The sequence below is a fragment of the Trichosurus vulpecula genome, chromosome 6 (genome assembly GCF_011100635.1).
Source record: "Trichosurus vulpecula isolate mTriVul1 chromosome 6, mTriVul1.pri, whole genome shotgun sequence".
NCBI classification, from domain to species: Eukaryota; Metazoa; Chordata; class Mammalia; order Diprotodontia; family Phalangeridae; genus Trichosurus; species Trichosurus vulpecula.
Window position 1 is genome coordinate 2,876,341 of NC_050578.1, and position 18,698 is coordinate 2,895,038.

General features: G+C 55.3%; 1 protein-coding gene across 2 annotated transcripts in view; it reads right to left on the minus strand.

The window, feature by feature from the left end:
- The window catches only part of MFHAS1 (malignant fibrous histiocytoma amplified sequence 1), a 45,612-nt gene extending 28,059 nt beyond the window's left edge, over positions 1 to 17,553 (minus strand). For both annotated transcript variants that reach the window (XR_005010692.1, XM_036764133.1), the window contains exon 1: positions 14,466 to 17,553. Coding sequence is in view for 1 of the 2 variants with exons in the window: in XM_036764133.1 (XP_036620028.1) it covers positions 14,466 to 17,553 (3,088 nt within the window). In the remaining variant the exon portion in view is untranslated. The remainder of the gene's footprint in view (positions 1 to 14,465) is intronic.
- Between the last annotated feature and the right edge of the window lie 1,145 nt (positions 17,554 to 18,698).

Below are 18,698 nucleotides of genomic sequence, written 5' to 3' on the forward strand. Positions count from 1 at the left end.
AAGAATGGCGGGAAAGGACAAGGTTTTTAGACCATCTTGCAGCCCTAAATGAGAGATCTTTATCCAATAAGTGAATCAGCCCAGCACCGAATGAGCTAAATTACAACCATCCTGACGCGGTTACTATTGAGACCCGAAGAGATTGGGAGTTTGTAGCTCACTGGTGTTGAGGCTCTTCAGGCAAGGAGATCACGGGCTTCCTTCACTTGTACTGATATCCTTCATTTGAACATTTCTGAATCTACCTTTCCCCGACCCGGCAAACCATCCTTTGTAACAAAGATTTGAAAAAGCAAGCAGCCAAACCACCTCTTGATGCTGCACGCAGTATTCCACGCCCATAAACCCCCGCCTCTGCACTTTCTCAAGTCTCCTCAGCGGCTGTAATCATGCAGTGTCCACTTTCTCTTTTTTCCTTCTGTTCTTTCCATTTACACATGGTTGAACCGGTTCTGTCAGCTTTATTCTATGTCAGTTCACGTCATTCCTAGGAGCATCCTGGACTCTGAGGGATGAGCTTTCGCCTTATCCTGCCCAGGACCAGGCTGTCCCTGGGGTCCCTCCCCAACACACACACTTGTACCCCTCTTTAGGTGTTGTCTTCTCCCACTGGAATGTAAACCTCTTGAGGGCAGGGACTGTCTTTCTTGTTGCTTGTGTTGTATCCCCAGTGTTCAGGCTGGTGCCACGGCATGGAAATCCAAGGAACCCAGCAAGTGCTTAACAAATACCCCATCATTCCTCCTTCATTCATGTCTTCTCCGTATTCTTCACAATCGTACTTTCTTATCCTGCACTCATGTTCCTGGAGCTGATTTTATTGTTCATTCCAAGGCAATGAGAGGCTTAGTTCCACAAGATGCTTAGTCAGTGATCATAGCAATGCTCTAGAAAGTGTTTGAGAAAAGATCCCCTGTGAAAATAATGACAGCCAACGTCTACGGCCAAGGAGGAGGAAGAGGCAGAGAAATGGTACAGAAGCCTTGATGAGACCCTCCCAATGAAATCTAGGTATGCCTTAAAATCACTGACGTCAGTGCAAAGGTGGGCATAGGGGAGGACAAGAAATGTTGGAGAGAAGTGGCACCTAGAAGCTTCCCATCCATAGATCGTGGAGACTTTCTTTGAGAGAGACACCGGAGGAGCTAGGCATGGCAAAGCACCCTTAAAAACTGAATGCGCCATCTTAACAGAGCCCAACTGTATCCGACTGGTCACTGAGGCACAGAGGAGAATAGGGGTCAGTGCCCAGTCATCTTGTCAATTTCTTGGCCCCGTGATCAAGATCAACACCAAATTTAGAAGAATGGAAGTGAGGAGATATGATTAGCAATGAAAGCAGCTCGGACTTGACCTACGCGAACAAGCTACCGAAGGAAAAAGGGATAAAGGAGCAGACATCGACATGCCCACTACCATTCTGTATGGAGGGCCAATGGATATAAAGCTGTCCCTACAATAAGGGGGTCAGGAGAGCCTAGAAAGTTGTTTCAGCCATTAGACACTTGATCTCTTTGCAAAGTGAAGCAGTCAAAAGGCCACTTGTTTATAATAAAAATGCATTTACAAAGTCCCATGGGGGGATGGTGGAACATCATGAGTGGTACAGCCTCATAAAATAATGATGACGATGATGATGATACCTAAAATTTATACAGTTCTTTAAGGTTTGCAAAGCACTTTACAAATGTTGTCTCGTTTTATCCCCCCCCCACAACCTTAGGATGTAGGTGGTATTATTATCACCCCCCCCCCCATTTTATAGATGAAGAAGCAGAGACAGACAGAGATTCAGTGACCTCCCCAGGATCACAGAGCTAGCATTCCTGACTCCAGGCTCAGACCTCTCTCTGCCGCCTCTGGATAACAAGAGGCAAGGGAAGGACAAACAAGCCGGCAGAAATCTTGGTGAGACACAGGAGGACAAGGAAAAGATGGAAAATGGGCATATTTCTGAAGGTTTCCAGCAGAACTGCTTTCTTCTAGCCCTGACTGCCCTCCCCAGCTCTGCTCCTGACTTTCCAGGCTTTGACACCACTCCCTTCTTTCCCCTTCCCTCCCCACCTCACTTTTCCCTTCTGTGCATTGTCTTTCCTCATCAGAATGGAAGCTCCTTGATGTCAGGGATGGGCTTTCTTTCTGCCTCTATTTAAATCCCCAGCCCTATTTACAGGACCTGACCCTAAGGTGGGGCCTAATCAACACTTGTTGCCCTGTCTTGCCTTACTCATCAGTAACAGGGAACGTGCCACATTTAGACACCTCAGTCCCAGACGTACTGCAGGCATGCGGTGGAATAAAAAGCATAGAGGGTGCACAAAGGTACACCAAGATTCTACTGGGCCGATTGTCGATTGACTTTGAAAAATAGCATTTGATGTGGCCGAGCCGAGCTGTCACTCCTTCTAGACTTAGCACATACTGGGAGAGGAGCCTAGATCTAGGCGGCGGTATAAAGAAGTAGCAGAAGGGGTTTTGTGGCACCTGAGTCTCTGTGCTGCATGTCTATGCGCTAAGAGCAGCCATGAGTACAAGAGAGAGAATCACCAACGGGTCCCAAAGTCCCAGAAAAGCCTTCACCAGCAAGAAAGGCCTTTCTGCCCCCTGCCTTGTTCTGAAACCCACACGGCACCCTACGATGGGGGCTCGATCCATGTGGGACCCACAGAGCCAAATCAGGGACAAGGTTCAGTGCCATTCCCCTCTTCAGACACTAAATGAGCTTATAGGTGAGAAGAAGAAAAATCATCTTTAAAGCCACAAATGCCAGGGGCTTTGCCGCACTTTGCAGAGAACGTATTATGGGATAGAGACACTAAATGTGGAGTCAAGAGCCAGCATGTTAGTCTGGCCTTTCTCTGGGCTCCCTGACCCACCCCCTTGGACAGGCCACTCAGGGTCTCTGGGCCTCTGCTGATCTATAAAATGAAGGACCCAAGCCAAATGGCTTCTATGGTTTGGTCCCTTCCATCTCTAGATCCCAGGAGGGCTCTGGAGCCTGCAAGGGAAAAGGAGCAGCAGAGACGTTTTTAGCCAGAGAATCATTCTATAAATGCCAGCATTTTACCATGCAAGGTCACTGGACACAGTCACAAATGGGGTCCAGGTTCTGGACCTATCAGAGCCCTCTGCCTCTTCCTCTTAGCATGCAGTGGGCCACAGTTCACATGGAAATTCTCCAAGAGTGGAACGCATCCTGATTCTCACGTGGCATAAGGTGCTAGAAGATTGATGGACTGGAACCAAAGGGAAGCTGTGGGTCATCTCATGACTAAACATACTCCAGCCTTGGTGTTTATGCCATGAGGAAGGCTCTGGGTTTGAGGGGCTGCCATCATCAGAACCCTTCTCCATTTGGGGGTCTGGCCACAGCCCAAAGTCCCCAGCAGCTTCCCTTCCGGTGGCCCCCAGCTGAGCTCGCACCCTCTCTGAGCCCTCCTCTTCACTGCTGCCAAATCCACATTCTTAAAGCCCAGGTCTGACCATGTTGTTCCCTCACTCACTCACTCAAAAACTTGTAGTGGGTCCCTACTACTACAAGGACAAAATATTTGAAATCCTTCACAGTTTGGGGGCAGGCTGAGTGCACATGACTTTCCCTCACATGCCCTACATTCCAGCCCAACTAGATGATGGCCGTCCCTGTACCTGGCATTCATTTCCTGCCCCCAGGACTTTGTACAGGCTGTGCCCTGTGCCCGGAAGGCACTCCTGCCTCACCTTTCCCTCTTGGTAACCACAGTCTCCTAAGTACTGCTAGTTCCTGGTCCTTCCCGCAACACTTGGGATTTATTTTGCATGTATCTTCACCTGTCAAATGGGAGAAGGTATTCTGGATGGCCTCTGGTGCTAGGACCCAAGCTACTGGTGAGCTGCCTATCTGTGTCACTAGAGGGAGGCTCCATACTGGGAGTTCCTTATAATAAGGAAATGGCCAAAACGGGTAGCTGGGGGAGAAGACAATAATGGGACTCGTTCTTGCTCCCCTTATTAGGGGAGACAATAAATACATACAAAAGCATATATAAAATTAATTCAGTGTATTTTAGGGGCAGGGCGAGAAGGTATCAGCAGCCAGACAGATTAAGAAAGGCTTAAAGGAGGAGGGGGCATTTGAGCATGGCTTTGAAGGAAACTGGGATTCTGAGAGGCAGAAGTGAGGCAGGAGGGCATTACTGGCATGGGAGACTGTCTGTGCAAAGGCTCGGAGGTGGGAAATGTGTGAGAATCCTGTGTGAAAAGCCAGAAACTAGTCTGGCAGGATTGTGGAGGCTCACAGGCCCTGGAATGCCTGGTAATGAGGCTGGCAAGGTTGATTGGAACCAGGTTGTGAAGGACTTTTAATGCCAAACAGAACAATCTGTATTTGGTCCCAGAGGTAATGGGGAGCCATGTACTGTCATGTGCAGCAGGGCAGTACATGGCCGGGTCTGTGCTTTAGGAATGTCCCTTTGTGTGAGGAGGGACTGGAGAGGCAGAGGAGGCAGGGAGGTCAGTTTGGAGGCTATAATGAGGAATCCATAGTGAGGAGGGCTCCAATCTCTTTCCAGATGTTCCCCACAGGACTTGGCACAGTCTATATCATTCTTCAGTCAAACCGGCCAACCTGCTCTGCTGCTCCTCACCAGAGATATTCCAGCTCATATTGTGGAGAGGGGTTGGAGGACGATGATTCCAGAAATAAGGCTGACTTCCTCCCTAGGGCAGCTCAGGAAGCATGACAGGGCACTGCTCTCCCCATGGCCCTTCCAGAGAAGGAAGCTCTTATCAGAGGACCTGGCCAAGTAGCCAGGGAGGCTTGCTACTAGAAGCCCAGACAGCTTCAATGGGTCAGCTGGCCCATTGTTTGTGGCTATGCTCCCGCAATCCCTGTTGGGGAAACCAGGGACCTTCTGGCAGTCACCGATCGCCCCAAGGTCAGAGAGGACCTCTGAGTTTGCTCAGCTACGCTTCCCCCACCCTCTAACCTGAACAAGGAGGCTCTCTCTATGACAGCCAGCCCTGCCAATTGGTCTTTGAGCCTCAGTCCCAAACGGAAGTAAAGGCTTCAAGGCTAGACTGAGCCCTACAATTGTATCCTTCCCGAGGGCAAGGCCTCTTTCACATGGGTGTGTGTGTCTCCTCCAGGCCCAGCACGGGGGTCTTTACTGAAAGGCATGGTGAGTTGGCAGTTCCCGGCAGGGCCTGCCAGATATACTCGCCTGGGCTCTCTGCCCCCTCGGCAGAGGAAACAGCTGCAACCTTCTCAGGAGGTCTGAGAGCATCCAGCACCTCGCTTCAGAGCCAGGAAATTCCCGGGCCAAGGCTTGCCTTGGCAGGGGAGGTGGCCTGTGGGGGCCTGGTCTACCTGGGGCAGGGCACTGTCTAGCAGAGCTCCTGGGCTGGGAGTCACACAGAACACAGCTGCTGCACACCCAAGAGACCCTGGGGGAGAATGACGGACCCCTTTCCCCCCGCCTTGTTCTATTTTAGCCCTCTTGTACAATGTGCCATCGAGCAGATGTGAAGAGGGCAGGTGGGCTCAGGGATCCTGCTAAGGATGTGGATCTTAGTGGAACAGGAAGGATGTTTCTGGTCTTTGAGAACCAGCGTCTTCTAATTCAGGGCCACCAGCCCCTCCTTACCCTGCTGGCCAATCTCCTATTCAGACTGTCCCTCTGCTCACAGAATCACCCACCCCCTCTCAGAGACTTCTAGTCCAGCCTGCAGCCGAGTCAAAACCCTCTCTCCAACATCCCTATGGGACGAGAAGTCCACTCCTCCTGGGCAGGCCCTCCTTGACTGTGCTGACATCACAGGGCAGACTTCCCTTGGGCCAGACAATAGATCTCTCTCAGTTTCTCTGTCTCTGTTTGCCTATCTGTTTCCATGTCTCTGTCTCTCTCTCAATCTTGATGTCTGCCTCTATCTCTCTCTAATTCCAAGAGACATTTGCAGAGGGCTTCTCCCTGCACCGTCTCCTCCATGTCCCTCTCTGTGCTGAGAAGCAAACCTTTCCAAAGCCTGGTGTCCTTCTCTTCCCCTCCCTGCCGTCCTGGCATGCTCAGACCCGCTGGCTCCAGGTACTGATGCTGCCGCCTGGCCTGCCAGGGAGGTGAGTCACTCACTCACTGGGGCTGCCTCCAGGTTCAGTTTGGCCAGAATCCTGCCTTGCAAGAGAAGGTGCTAAAAAGCCTATGAACAGACTTGAGCTGTTGGCCTCTGTGCGCATACACTCACAGAAAGCAGCCCTAGCAGGAGTCACTGCCATGGCCGTGGCTGCTATGGGGGGACCTGGAAGAGTAACAGGATCCTGAGAGACCCATCGCCATCCTTGGGGACTGAGAGGAGTCACATCGGAGAACACAGGAGAGGAAGCCTCCTCCCCTACAGGCCCTCCAGCCACCCTCCATAACATGGCCAGATCCATCCAAGCACTCCTCTGCTCTAAGCCCTCCAAGAGCTCCCTGTCGCCTCCTGATCCTTATAGACACAGAGCTCCAACACCCAGGGGCACCCCTCTGCATCTCTAGGGTGATGGACAGCAGGGGCTGTCCAGCTGTTCCCCTGCTCTCCTCTCCGTGACCACCCATCTCCTCATACAGTCTGATGACACCTTGCCTAGGCGTCCTAGTATTATGTGCTGCACTGCCCAGGGATGTTATCTGCTATGGAAGATCTGTCACGAAAGCCTCCCAACACTCATCACATCACTTCACCAAGGAGATCCTCTACACACGCTTAGTTTATGTCAATCAGCCAATAAACGCCGGCCTCATCTTGCCCAGAACCAGGTTCTACTACACTTTCCAGCTGATTTCTGAATTGTCTTCCCCATTAGAATGGAGCCTCCTTGAGGGCAGGGATGATCTTGCTTGCTTGTGCTAAGTTCCCAATGTCTGGCATGTAGTAAGCACTTTTTAATGCCCTTGGTACGGCCTGGCTCAGCTGAGTTTCTCCCCAAGCTTTTGGTGAATTTCATTTTCCTTCCTTGCTTTTTTACTTTTTTGAGACAAGGTTGTTCATGACCTTCCTCCGTCTTCCTCCAAAACTTTTACAAATGAATTTATCTTCAAAACTAGCGACGCCCTGGGTTGTCACCTCTGACCTTTTGGTAGTTTCTGGGGTCGCCTGCTCTTGTTGGGGTGGCTGCGTCACAAGGCTTATGCTTCCCTAGAAAATGCTGGTGGTCAGCTATTTCACCTGTTTCCGTCTCCCTTGTTCAGATGGGCCAGGTAGGAATCGCTTCAGCTATGTGTCATTTAAACACCTTTGTTGTCCTCCAATTTGGTGGAAATTTTTATTTTTGCTCTACAAGCTGACAGTCTGACCTCTCATGGACAGCTGATCTCAAAATGAGCCCCTTCTCTGTTAAAATGTCACTTACAATCCAAACAATTCATTTTCTGTGAAGCTATTGGGTTCCCGCTGGGCCCACCAGCATCTCTGGACTCCCAACGTCAGAAGAAAGCATTCACAAGATCAGGGTAGCAGACTTCCTATGGGGCATAAGCTCCCATTTCTCCTGTTTGGACTAAGCTTCTGTCCTCCTCCCCATGCTGGCCTTTGCAATGAAGTCCCCAGCGATGGTGGCCGCACGCTGCTTACATTTGGGGAGTTTTCTCCAGCTCTTTGTCAGACTCTCTACCTCCTCATTTTCCCCAACAGCAGCGGCGGCATAAGCTGTAATTACTTCTGCATTTTTGCGCATTCCTATCGGGACCACAACAATGCAAGATGATCCAGTGATACGACCTTTGGACAGACACCATAAAATCAGCTCTCCTAGAGGAATGAGTGAAATCTCCTCCCAGCTTCCAGTTTTGTTTCCAAGAAAACATCAAGGTTGAGGTGATCCGGTCCTTCTCTGGTGGACATTGGACAAGGGCATCGCATCTAGGGCCCCCACAGTAAATACATTGTTTCGACAAAGTCACCTTGCACACTTTAAAACTCCACGAAGACTTTGGGGACAGTCTAGGAGCTGTGGGATTCTCAGCACGCGCTGCCTGGCCCCTTTCCTGCCAAACTGCCAGGCTCACTCCAGAAGCCAAAGGGACTCTCTGGGTGAGGGCCACTTTGTAATTTTCTTAGGTTTGTGAATTCCTGTTGGCAAAGAATCCATCACCCAGTGGTCAGCCTCTCCCCTCTTCCCCCTCTCCAAGTCCTCGGCTAGACCCTTCCTCAGACTGGCCACAGAGACCATGGCCCTCGGGGCTTCCCTGGTGGGGCCCCCCAAAAGCCTACAGTCACTTCTACAGGGCAAAGAGCACAGGGTGGTGGAGGTCAATGGGACGATGGAGTGCCATGTAAATCCCAGACACACCAGGGTCTATGAAACCAGAGGGACAACCCTGGGAGAACCCGAGAAAGAGGGATGGACTGTTTTATAGGTCACTGGCAGCAGACGGACTCCGGCCCCAGTGAAATGGAAATGGAGGAAGACCCTCACCTCTTTTGCTTCATTAGTCAAACTAAGAGAGCCATTCAGGGAAAGGAAGGACAAGCAGCTCTGTCCTCATGAATGGGGCGCCACCGGGGAAAGGGGCAGGGAGGGGAGGGAGCAGAAGGGGCTGCCGGGCCTGGAGAGAACACCCAGTCAGATGAGAACGCACACCTCCAAGGAAGAGCAAAAAGAGAACCCCACCCTCGATCAACGAGGCTACAATCTTTTAGTCATTCAACAAATGTGCAAAGGCCCTACTTCGCCTGAACTTTGTACTAGGTCTTTGGAGGTGGGGGAGGCAGAGAGGAGAGTTTCTGGAGTGCAGCCAAGCCACACACCCAGACCGTCCAGCGCACACTCTGGCAGATGGATGAGACCCTGTGGCCCCGAATGAGCCTAATGCGAGCCAGAAGGTGGGGGGCACTTGGTGGGCACCTCAAGACCTGAGAGTGGAGTTTGGCAGGGGGAAGGCCCAGCTGCCTGGGAGCCCAGGGAAGGTTGGATGCTGTTGAACTGAGTCAGCACACTTTTTTTCTGGCATTTTAAAAATAGGCTCTATCGATCTTTTGTTTTGACATCACCTAGCTTTCCCCCTCCTCACCCTTCCAGCCAACCCTTACTGGAAAGAATTTTTTGAAAAGAGAAAAGAAAAAGAGAATGCTTCACTGCAACCAGTCAGAAAGTTTCAAAAATTCCATGCAACCAACAGAAATTCCTTGAGCGTGTTCTGAGTCCAGAGCCCCGATCTGGATGCCGAAGGAGACACAAGATTTGTTTAAGACCCTCTTCCTGCCCTTGTGGACTGAGGGTGACAAGACAGGTGTACATAGAAGTGTGACAGGGGCAGGGGTTGAACCTGCCGGGTCATCACTACAGGGAACTCCGGAGGAGGAAACTCTCTCTACCAATTCAGGACAGAGCCTTCTCTGCAATCTAGAGACATAGGGAGGGCCCTGGAGCTCCCGGGGTGTGTGACTTGCTCAGGGTCACAAAGCCAAGATGTGGTAGGGTTTGAACACAGGCCCTCCTGGCTCCAAGGCCAGATCCCTAGACACTACACCACACTGCTGTTATATAAATGCAATGCCAATCCAAATACAATAAGCTATTCATTTCTCTCTCTTTTTTAAATGTTGTTAATTCTCCCTACCCATAGGAACTTACGGGGATGCACTCACAAATAACCAAGATGTAGGAAAAGAGGAGAAGGGAGGGGAGCGCAGGCAAAGTGTCCAGAGGAACCTGGGAGCAGGGGCTGGTTGTGCAGCAGCATCATTGTGCGATGGTGTCTGGTAGGGGTTCACCCACCCTGGGATCCCAGTACACCCAGCCAGCTCATGGCGAGAGGGGATGGGTCCCAAGCTCATGTTATTAGCAAGTGGTAGAACCTTCCCACAGATAGAAAGGAGAGGCTCAAAATGTGCAAGGTCCTGGGTAAGCCTGAAAACATCACGGATATGTCTGCCATTGACAATTGGGAGCACAGCCATTAGAATTATTGCTTGCAGAGCAGCAATTAAAACCCAAGTTATTCCAAACCCAGGTTCTTTCTGCTGTACGACCAGCTGTTGTTACATTTTTTTAAAATCACCACTTATAGATCTCTTGTGTTTGGACACCCTCTAAATATCCCCCAGTATCCCTTCCTTCCCCCCTCAGAGAGCCACCCCTTGTGACAAGGAATGCGATATGGGACTTTTTTTTTTTTGCATTTGAACATTTGACAGCCCTTCCCCCATCCCAACAGAGCGAGAATTATGACAGTCGCTTTGGAAATAGCAGAGAGGGAGAGAGGAGATGTGGGCCTGGTCTAATGTGGTTCCAGCAGGTTCCTCTGGCCTAGCTTCTCCTTGTCTTAATGGAAAATAGAGAAGTCCTTGCTACCTTTCTACAATTCTTTCCTCAATCATCTTTCACACTGTTCTGGGAAAGTCTCCAGGCTTACAGAAAGGAGAGGGGACCCCTTGCTCTCTGGCCGGAGCAGATGAGGCAGAAATCCATGTACAGAACTGTACAAAGAACCCACGCTTGGCTCCCACCTGAGCAACCTCATCATTTCAGGATTTTTCAACCAAATGTTCATTTACCTCTTGCAAAAGCCCCATTAGAAAAAGTCCCTTCTCCCTATGCAGACTTAGTGCCACCTGCAAAGACATCACATTGATTAGACAAAGAAAGAAGGCTGAGCTCGCTTTTTGGGCACCAGAAGGGGATCTGGTTGATGCAATGACCAGCATCCCAGACCCCTCAGGGCATAGTCTAACAAGGACCCCAACTGGCCACCGACACGCTAATTGGTAATGCCCTGGCAGGCTCTCCTCCACTTCTGAGAATTCTTAGCTTCCACTGAAGCTTAGCTCATGCACCAGGGCCTGCAGGAAACCAGTGCTGGTTCCCCTGAGTCATCTGTCCCTCCTAAAATGCGTATGCACGTATATATCAACATCTATTTATATATGGATGGTATGGCTATGAGGGAACTAGATACAGATATATCTCTTTACATATTATAGCCCATTCTTTGCACAGGGTGTATACATACTTCCTGAGAACCAAGACTGCACTCATCTGTAGCCACAGCTCCCGGCACATAGTAGGTGCTCGTAAATAAGGGAATGGGATTGCTTAGCAGTTGGAGGTAAAAGCCTTCCTTCTTTCTCATTCCCTAGCCTTGGGGCTGAGGGGCGTTGTCTGGAGAGTCTCTTTGCCACAAACCCAGATGGGATGGGGGCACTCCAAGCCCTGGCCCCTGTTTCTGAGACCTCTCAGGCTAATCTCCTGCCTCATCTCTTCTGCTGTGTCTTGCTTCTCCTACCTAAGTGCTTGATTCTTCTCTGCCTCCTTTTCTGCTCTTCAGCTTTCTCTGGCCCCTCAAACATGGGCACGTCCAAAGGCTCTGAACTGAGCCTTCTTCTCTTCTCTTCCTTACACTATCTCCTCAGTTCCCACGTCTTTGATCATCACCACCATTCAGATGACTCCCAAATCTCTCTGTCCAGCCCTAACCTCTTTCAGGACCTCCAGTCCTGAATCCCTCCCAGACACCTCTATCTAGACATGGTTGATAGAGCACTGGACTGGGAGCCAGGAAGACCTTGCCTGAGAAGTTTGATAGCTATGCAACTCTGGGCGAGTTGCCAGTCTGTTTCCTCACCTGCAAAATGGGGGTGGTGGTGGACTCAATGATGTCTAAAGATTCCTCCCAGTCCTTTCCAATTCTATCTTGGGGCTCTCTATCCAAGCCCCACTAACTTTCCTGCTTCTGTCCAGGACCGTCATCCAGTTTAAAATCTCAGTTGCCTCCTCTCCACCCTACCCCCCCAAACTCCACCTCTGACATATCTCTCCCATCTGTCCCCTCCCCTCTCTTCCTGCAGACCCCACCCCAGTTCAGACCATTACTTTTTCTCACCAAGATACCATCAGAGGCCCCTCTCGGCTGATCTAAGGCCTTTAGTGTCCACCTTCCCCTCTCCAATGCCTTTCTCCCAGCTGTCCAAGGACCTAACTTCAGGCTTCCTCTGCTAATGGTGCCCTCTGCTCAAACTGCCCCATCCAGTGTTGTCCAGATAAGTCATCTATTTATCCTGTAAATCTGGCTAACAACCAGACTTCCACCTCCTTCCTTTTATCACTTTCTCTACATGCCAGCTAAACTCGACCATCCCCCTCCCATGTGTCTTGACACCTTCACTCCCTGTCTCCCATACTGGGAATCAGCTCTCTCTCCTGCTAGGTTCCAGCTGCTGTGTCCTTCCTTCACTCAAGAATCCCTTTGGGTTCACCTCTCCCAGGAAGTCTTTCCTGACTTAATCTGCCACCACCCCCTTTCCAAAGCAAATTCTCTGCCATCCATGTTCTCTGGGCATCTTGCCTGGGCTTCTTGGCATTTCTCTCACCCTCCCTTGTCTTCCAGGCATGTGTGTGTATATGTTTTTCCTCTCCTCATAATGGGGCTGTAAACTCTTTGTGAGTGGGTCCTTGTCCCATATGCCTTTGTCCCCCAATGCCCTGCACACAGCAGGTATTTAAGCCATGCTGGCCCCTTGCACTGGGAGAGCAGACATCCATTCTTTTCTCTAAGCTGTGGTCCCTTGGGGGCACAGATAACGAATGCCTGCCTGGCTTCTGAGAACAGAAGAAGGAATTCAAGAGAGACTTAGGTGAAGGCAGGGTGGCTCGGGTGATGAGATAACAGAGGATCTCACAGGCTCAGTTAACTGGTAATCTGGAGGCCTTTTCAGGGGATGAATTAGCCTGGACTCAGATCTGGGGCAGCCCATCGGAAATGCCTGTGTCCGGTTCCTCTGAAGTCCCAGGAGGAGAGGCCCCTTGTGTGCACTCAGCTGAGGACACGGATCACCCAGGGAAGCATGAGGCTTTGGTTTCAGTCCCCTAAATGCAGCAGGAGGGGGTGCCCAGTAAACAAGGCCAGGGCAGGGAGGGCCACAGTGGGGTGGGGCAGGCCGACAGTGACACAGGCTAGGATATATATCCAAATATGTTTCTGATTAGGACATTTGGAACAGTGTCAACCCCTCCTCACCCACCCTAGGAGAAAGTGGTTCTCAGAAAAGTATGGGACTTTGGCCATCCAAGTGGAAGAGCCCAAAGCTGCCCCAAGCCTGGATTCCACCCCCCCCCACCCCTCCCGTTCCCTAGGATGAGCACTCAAAGGTTTGGTGAGCAGCAGGAGGAGGAAAGAAGTAGCCAAGTGCCTGACTCTCCTCCACCCCCAAGCATACACCCAGGGCCCCTCAAAGCAACGGGTGTGACCACACAGCACGAAAGACAAAAGCTGAGGCCAGTCCTCAGAACACCAAGGAAATCCCCTTTTGCACACCAGTGCCAACACCTCCTACTCAGGGGAAACCTTCAGGCCTCCCCAGCCTGGTCTCCTAGCCACTCTGGGCTTGGGCCCACAGATGTGCCTGGGAAGTGATCCCTGCCAGGCCTTGGGGGCCCAATCTACCCTTCCTGGAGCCATTCACTGATGGCTCAGGCATCTCTCACTCCCCAGGAGACTCAGAAGCAAAGGAGGGCATGCCTTTCAATACAGGGGCCAGAATCTACAGAATCTAGTCAGGAAAAGACAGGAGGAGATTCCAAACTATGGATTCTGAGGTCAAGACAGCTTAGATTACACCAGGCCTGGGACAGAAACATTCCTGGCCCATGACACAATACATTGGGGGGATTAAAGGTATGGGGGGGGGTGACCATGCCAAACACCTCTGCTCAGTGCTTTGAGGTCCACCTATTCTGGATATCCAGGCCTCACATCTCATAGGACTTAAGAAAACAAACACACCCACAGACAAGCCCCTGGTGCTCCCTCCCTTCTGCACCAAGCCTGGAGCTACACCTTATGCTGGCCCAGCCTTAGGTACTGAGGACAATTCGTTCTGGGAAAATTGCCAAGGAAGGGGGAAGGAAGAGTGATGGAGGAGAAAATGCTTCTGGCTTAGAGTCTGGGGGCCTTGAATCTCGACAGGAGCAGAGGGTCCTAGAGCACATTTAGGGTTAGTCCCCTTCTTTTGCAGATGGGGAAACCGAGGCCGAGGGACATGGCTTGCCCAAGGCTGGGGATGAGATTTGAACTCCACTTTCCACTGCTACTTAATATCTGGGTGATTCTGGAAAAGTTACTAAACTGTCCTGGCTTCCCCATCACATCTGTAAAAATCTAGGGGAAGGACAGATGATCTGCTAATGTGCCTTCCAGGCTTAAAATGCGAATTCTGTGAGCCCCTGTGACCTCAGAGAAGTGGCTTTCTCTGTCGGAACCTCAGTTTCTTTGGGTATAAAATAGAGGCTCCTTGGATGGTGAGATGTCTAAGGTCCTTTCCCACTCTTTGGTCCCACCGACAGGCCCAGAGCCCTGTCCTTCAGGCCAACGTGCCAAGCCTTAACTCTCACAAACAGCAAGCCTGGCTCCTTCGGCTGCAAACGGCTGCTCTGGACAAGCGGTGAAGGAGCGGAGAAGCCGCTCGTCCCCCCACTCCACCCGCCTCCCCGGCAGCCCCGCCCCGTACCTCACCTGGGAAGGCGTGCGGGTTGGGGGAGCCTCTCTTAAGGCACTTGGGGCAGAGGATGTGCACTGTGTAGCAGAGGCCGGGCCACTCCTGAAGCAGCGCGTCCAGCTCCTCGAGCAGCGGGGTGATGGCCTGCCACGCCGTCCAGATGTTGGGCAGGGAGGCGTGGCTGGCGATGGACAGGGTGTCGGGCTGGAGGGCGCCTCGGCCCGGCCTGTAGCTCACCACCACCGGCACCTTCCCGCGGTAGGCGAAGATCTGCAACTTGCCGTCGGAGCGCTGCACCACGTGCCGGTTGATCTGAACGCTGTAGCGCGCGAACAGGCCCGGGGGGAAGAGCACTGGAAAGCTGTACCGGATCTGCAGCTGCTCGGCCACGAAGGACTGCCCTGCGAGGGCCGCGGCTGCCGCGTTGCCAGAGCCGTCGATCCAGGCCTCGGCGGGCGGCACCTCGTTCTGCACATAGCAGGGGAACTTGTACCAGGAGGCCGAGGCCCCGTTCAGGGCCTTGCCCTTGGCCTTGTTGAGGCAGTAACAGAGCCCCATCTTCTCCAGCAGCTCCAGGAGCAGCTGCAGGTCCTGGGGGGCCTGGACGTGCGGCCGCAGCAGCAGCCGTATGACGTGGGCGGGCAGCAGGCCGTGCAACAGGAAGCCCTCCACGTAGTGGTGGAGCTGGGCTGCCCGCAGAGGGTCCTGGCCCGCGTCACCATCCCCAGCCAGGGCAGCGCCTCCTCCGTCCCCCTGGCTCCCCAGCTCGCCCTGGGCCCCGAGCAGCAGCTTTCGAAGCAGCAGGCTGGCATCGCGCTGGAAGAAGACGTTGAGGATGTCGATGAGGCGAGGCAGGTTGTGGAAGACGTGCTCCTTGAGGGCCGGGCTGTCCTCGAAATAGAGCAGCTTGCCGCTCTCGTGAAGGTAGGAGAGGGCGCTCTGCAGCCGGTCCTCCGTCAGGCCCGCCTGCAGGCCCAGGCGCGCCGAGTCCCACCAGCTGAGCCACAGGCGCTCGGCCTGCGGCCGCTGGAAGTGCAGCTCCTCCAGGACGTGCCAGGAGCGGGGCAGCACGCGATGCAGGTTGGGGAAGATCTCGCGGTGCTCGGCCACGGACAGCAGCTTGGCCCGCAGCCTTTGCAGCTGCGCCGGGGCCCTGCAGCTCACCGGCAGCACCGGGGACAGGATCTGCGGCCGGTGCTTCAGCAGGTACTGCAGCTGGGCCTTGCGCCTCCGCAAGTTCTTGTCGGACACGCCGTAGTAGGCCGCGTGGGGGCTGGCGCAGCGCAGCTCGAAGTCCCGAGCCAGGGCCTCATCCACGGCGCTGGCCAGGCGGCCCAAGCCCGCTGCGTCCTGCTTCTCCTGCAGGGCTATCTGTCTGTGAATGTCCAGGCACTTTTCCTCCAGCTCCCGCTCTCCGCACAGGTCCGCGTGGGTGCCCACGATGCAGACCACGGCGTGCGGCACCCGGGCCCCCACGCAGTGCAGGAAGGAGCCCACAGCAGAGGGGAAGCTGGAGGGCTCGTAGGTGGCCAGGTTGACCACCAGGACGTAAAGGGCCCCCGGGGAGAGGAAGAAGGGCTGGATGACTTCATAGCTCTGGTCCCCAGCCAAGTCATAGACGATGAAGCGTAAGCCCCGGGCAGCATCGGCAGTCCAGCTGGTCACTTCGATGCCCTTGCTGGAGGTTGGGCCGAGGCCAGGGTCCAGGCCCGGATGGCCCTTCTCTCGGCCCCTCCCTGCCCGTGTCCCCTCCTCCTGGTCTCCCTCGGTGAGGCACCTGCGCAGGGAGGTCTTGCCGGCGGCCTTGCGGCCTAAGAGCAGCAGCTTGAGACGAGGCTGCACGGCCGGCTGGGAGTGGGCCAGCTCCTTCTGGTAGGCCGCGATGTAGGGGATGCCCTTCATACAGACCTCATAAGGTGGCTGGATCAGCGGGTTGTCCTTGACCTTCCACAGGCCCACGCGAGAGAGCTGCCCAAAATTGTCGGGCAGCACGGCGATTTGGTTCCCCTGAAGCACCAGCTCCTCCAGGCCCGTCAGCTCCACGATGGAATCGGGCAGGTAGCGAATGCGGTTATTGTCCAGCCATAGCGTGAGCAGCTTGCTCAGGCCCGAGACCAGGGCCGGAACTGCCGTGAGCCGGTTGCGGCTCAAGTAGAGTTCCTCCAGGCTGGCCAGAGGCAGCAGGGCCCCCGGGAAGTCCTCGAAGCGGTTGGAGGAGAGGTTCAGCATCCTCAGCTGCTGCAGTTTACTGAACTGGACAGGCAGGGCCTGCAGCCCGTTACTGTCCAGCATCAGGCTCTCCAGGCTGGCTAGCTGGCAGAAGCCAGGGGGCAAGGTGCCAAGTTCAGCCCCACTAAGCCAGAGGATCTTGAGAGCGCGCAGGGCCCCGATTTCCTCAGGCAGGCCCCGCAGCCGGTTGCTGGACACATCCAGCTCCTCGAGGGTGGCCAGCTGCAGGAGCTGAGGGGGAAAGGCGGAGAGCTGGTTATGGTCCAGGTCCAGGGTGCGTAGGGCTCGCAGGCGGCCCAGGGCGTCGGGCAGCTGGAGAAGCCTGTTGTAGCTGACGTCCAGCTCCTCGAGGTGGCCCAGGGCGCCCAGCTGGGCAGGCAGGTCGGCCAGCTGGTTGTGGCTGAGGTTGAGTTTGCGCAGCTGGGGCAGGGCGCTCAGCACCTCGGCGGCCACGGCGCCCAGGCGGTTGTGGCTCACATCCAGCTCGGTGAGGCGGGCGCCCAGCTGGCCCAGCAGCGGGGGCAGCTTGGGCAGGCGGTTCCTGCGCAGGACCAGACCCCGCAGGAGGGGCAGGCTGCCCAGGGCGGTGCCCAGGCCGGCGGGCAGCTCGTCCAGGGCATTGTTACCCAGGTTGAGCACCTCCACGTCGGCGAGGTCGGGGGGCAGCACCAGCGGCGGCGGCTGCTGGGCCGGCGTGGGGCTGGGCGTTCGGGGGCCAGGGCCCGGGGCGGAGGAGGCGGCGGCCGCGGCCCCGCTCAGGCTCAGCTGCCGCAGGTTGCCCCGCAGCTTGCGCGCTCGCAGGGCGGCCTCCCGCCACAGGCGGGCCGTCTTCAGGTCTCCGCTGCCGCCGCCGCCGCCGCCGTCCGTGCCGGCCATGGCGGGCCCGCTACATGCCGGCCCCCGGGGTCCGCCGCGGCCGTGGCCGTGGCCGTCGGGGCAGCGGCTGGGGGTGCGGACCGGGGAGGCTGGCGGGCGGCGGCGGTGAGGCTCGGGGGGATCGGGGGGCCGGACGTCACGAGCATCCTCCCCCCTCACATGGCCCGCAACGGAGCCGAGACGCTGCCCCCGCCGGCTGCCTGCTGCCCACCGCCCGCTGCCCGACACCCGCCGGCTGCTGCCCACCGCCCGCTGTCCACTGTCCGCTGCCCGCCGCCCGCGCCCGCCTGCGGCCCTTGCTCTCACCGAGGCTGGTGCTGCTCCCGCAGCCCGTGCTGCCGCCGCCCGCCGCCGCGGCTCCGCTGCCCTCTGTGGCGCTGGGGCTGGTGTGGCTGCTGCTCGGGCCTGGCCCCGGCCCGGCCCCGGCCCCGGCTCCGGCTCCCGCTCCGCCCCGGCTCCTCTGCTCCGCGGAGGCTGCCTTCCTGTCTCCGCCCCGCCCGGCCCCGCCCCGCGACGGCTGCAGCAGCAGCGGCGGCAGCGGCAGCGAAGGGGGGAGGAGGAGGAGGAAGAAAACGAGGAGGAGGAGGAAGAGGGAAAGGCGGGCGGGGGACTCTGGGGCTCTTGGAGGGCGGTGGGGGGGCTCACGTGATCAGACCGGGGACAGGCGTGGGCTGGGGAAGGGGTTCTGCTCCTCTGGGCGGTCGGGCCAGCTGGGCCGGGCTGAGAGAGTCCAGGGTCTGGCCAGCGGCCGGAGGCCGGGGAGGGGCTAGCTCAGGGCCGGCCACCAGCCCGGGTCCTTTGTTAGACAGCCTGCACCTTGCCCGGCTTTATTCTCCCCTTCTCCACCTCCTTCCTACCTTCGCGTTCCGAGCCTGACGCGGGAACCCCTTCCCCCCAGCCCCAGGCTTTCATTAACCCCCAGAGGGAGGGGGCAGCCTCTGGGTGCGGGGGTTCTTCTCCTATCCCTTGACAATGCACCCTCCAGACAAGGGGCGGCCGGTGGCGGTGGGGGTGGAGGTGACGCGCAGTGTTCCTGGGCCCTTGGTCTCTTTATGAGGATTGTGGAGAGCCGACCCGGAAGTGTCCAACAGGTTTGAATGCACTTACAATCGTCGGGCTGGGAACTGTACAACACCTGAGAAGTC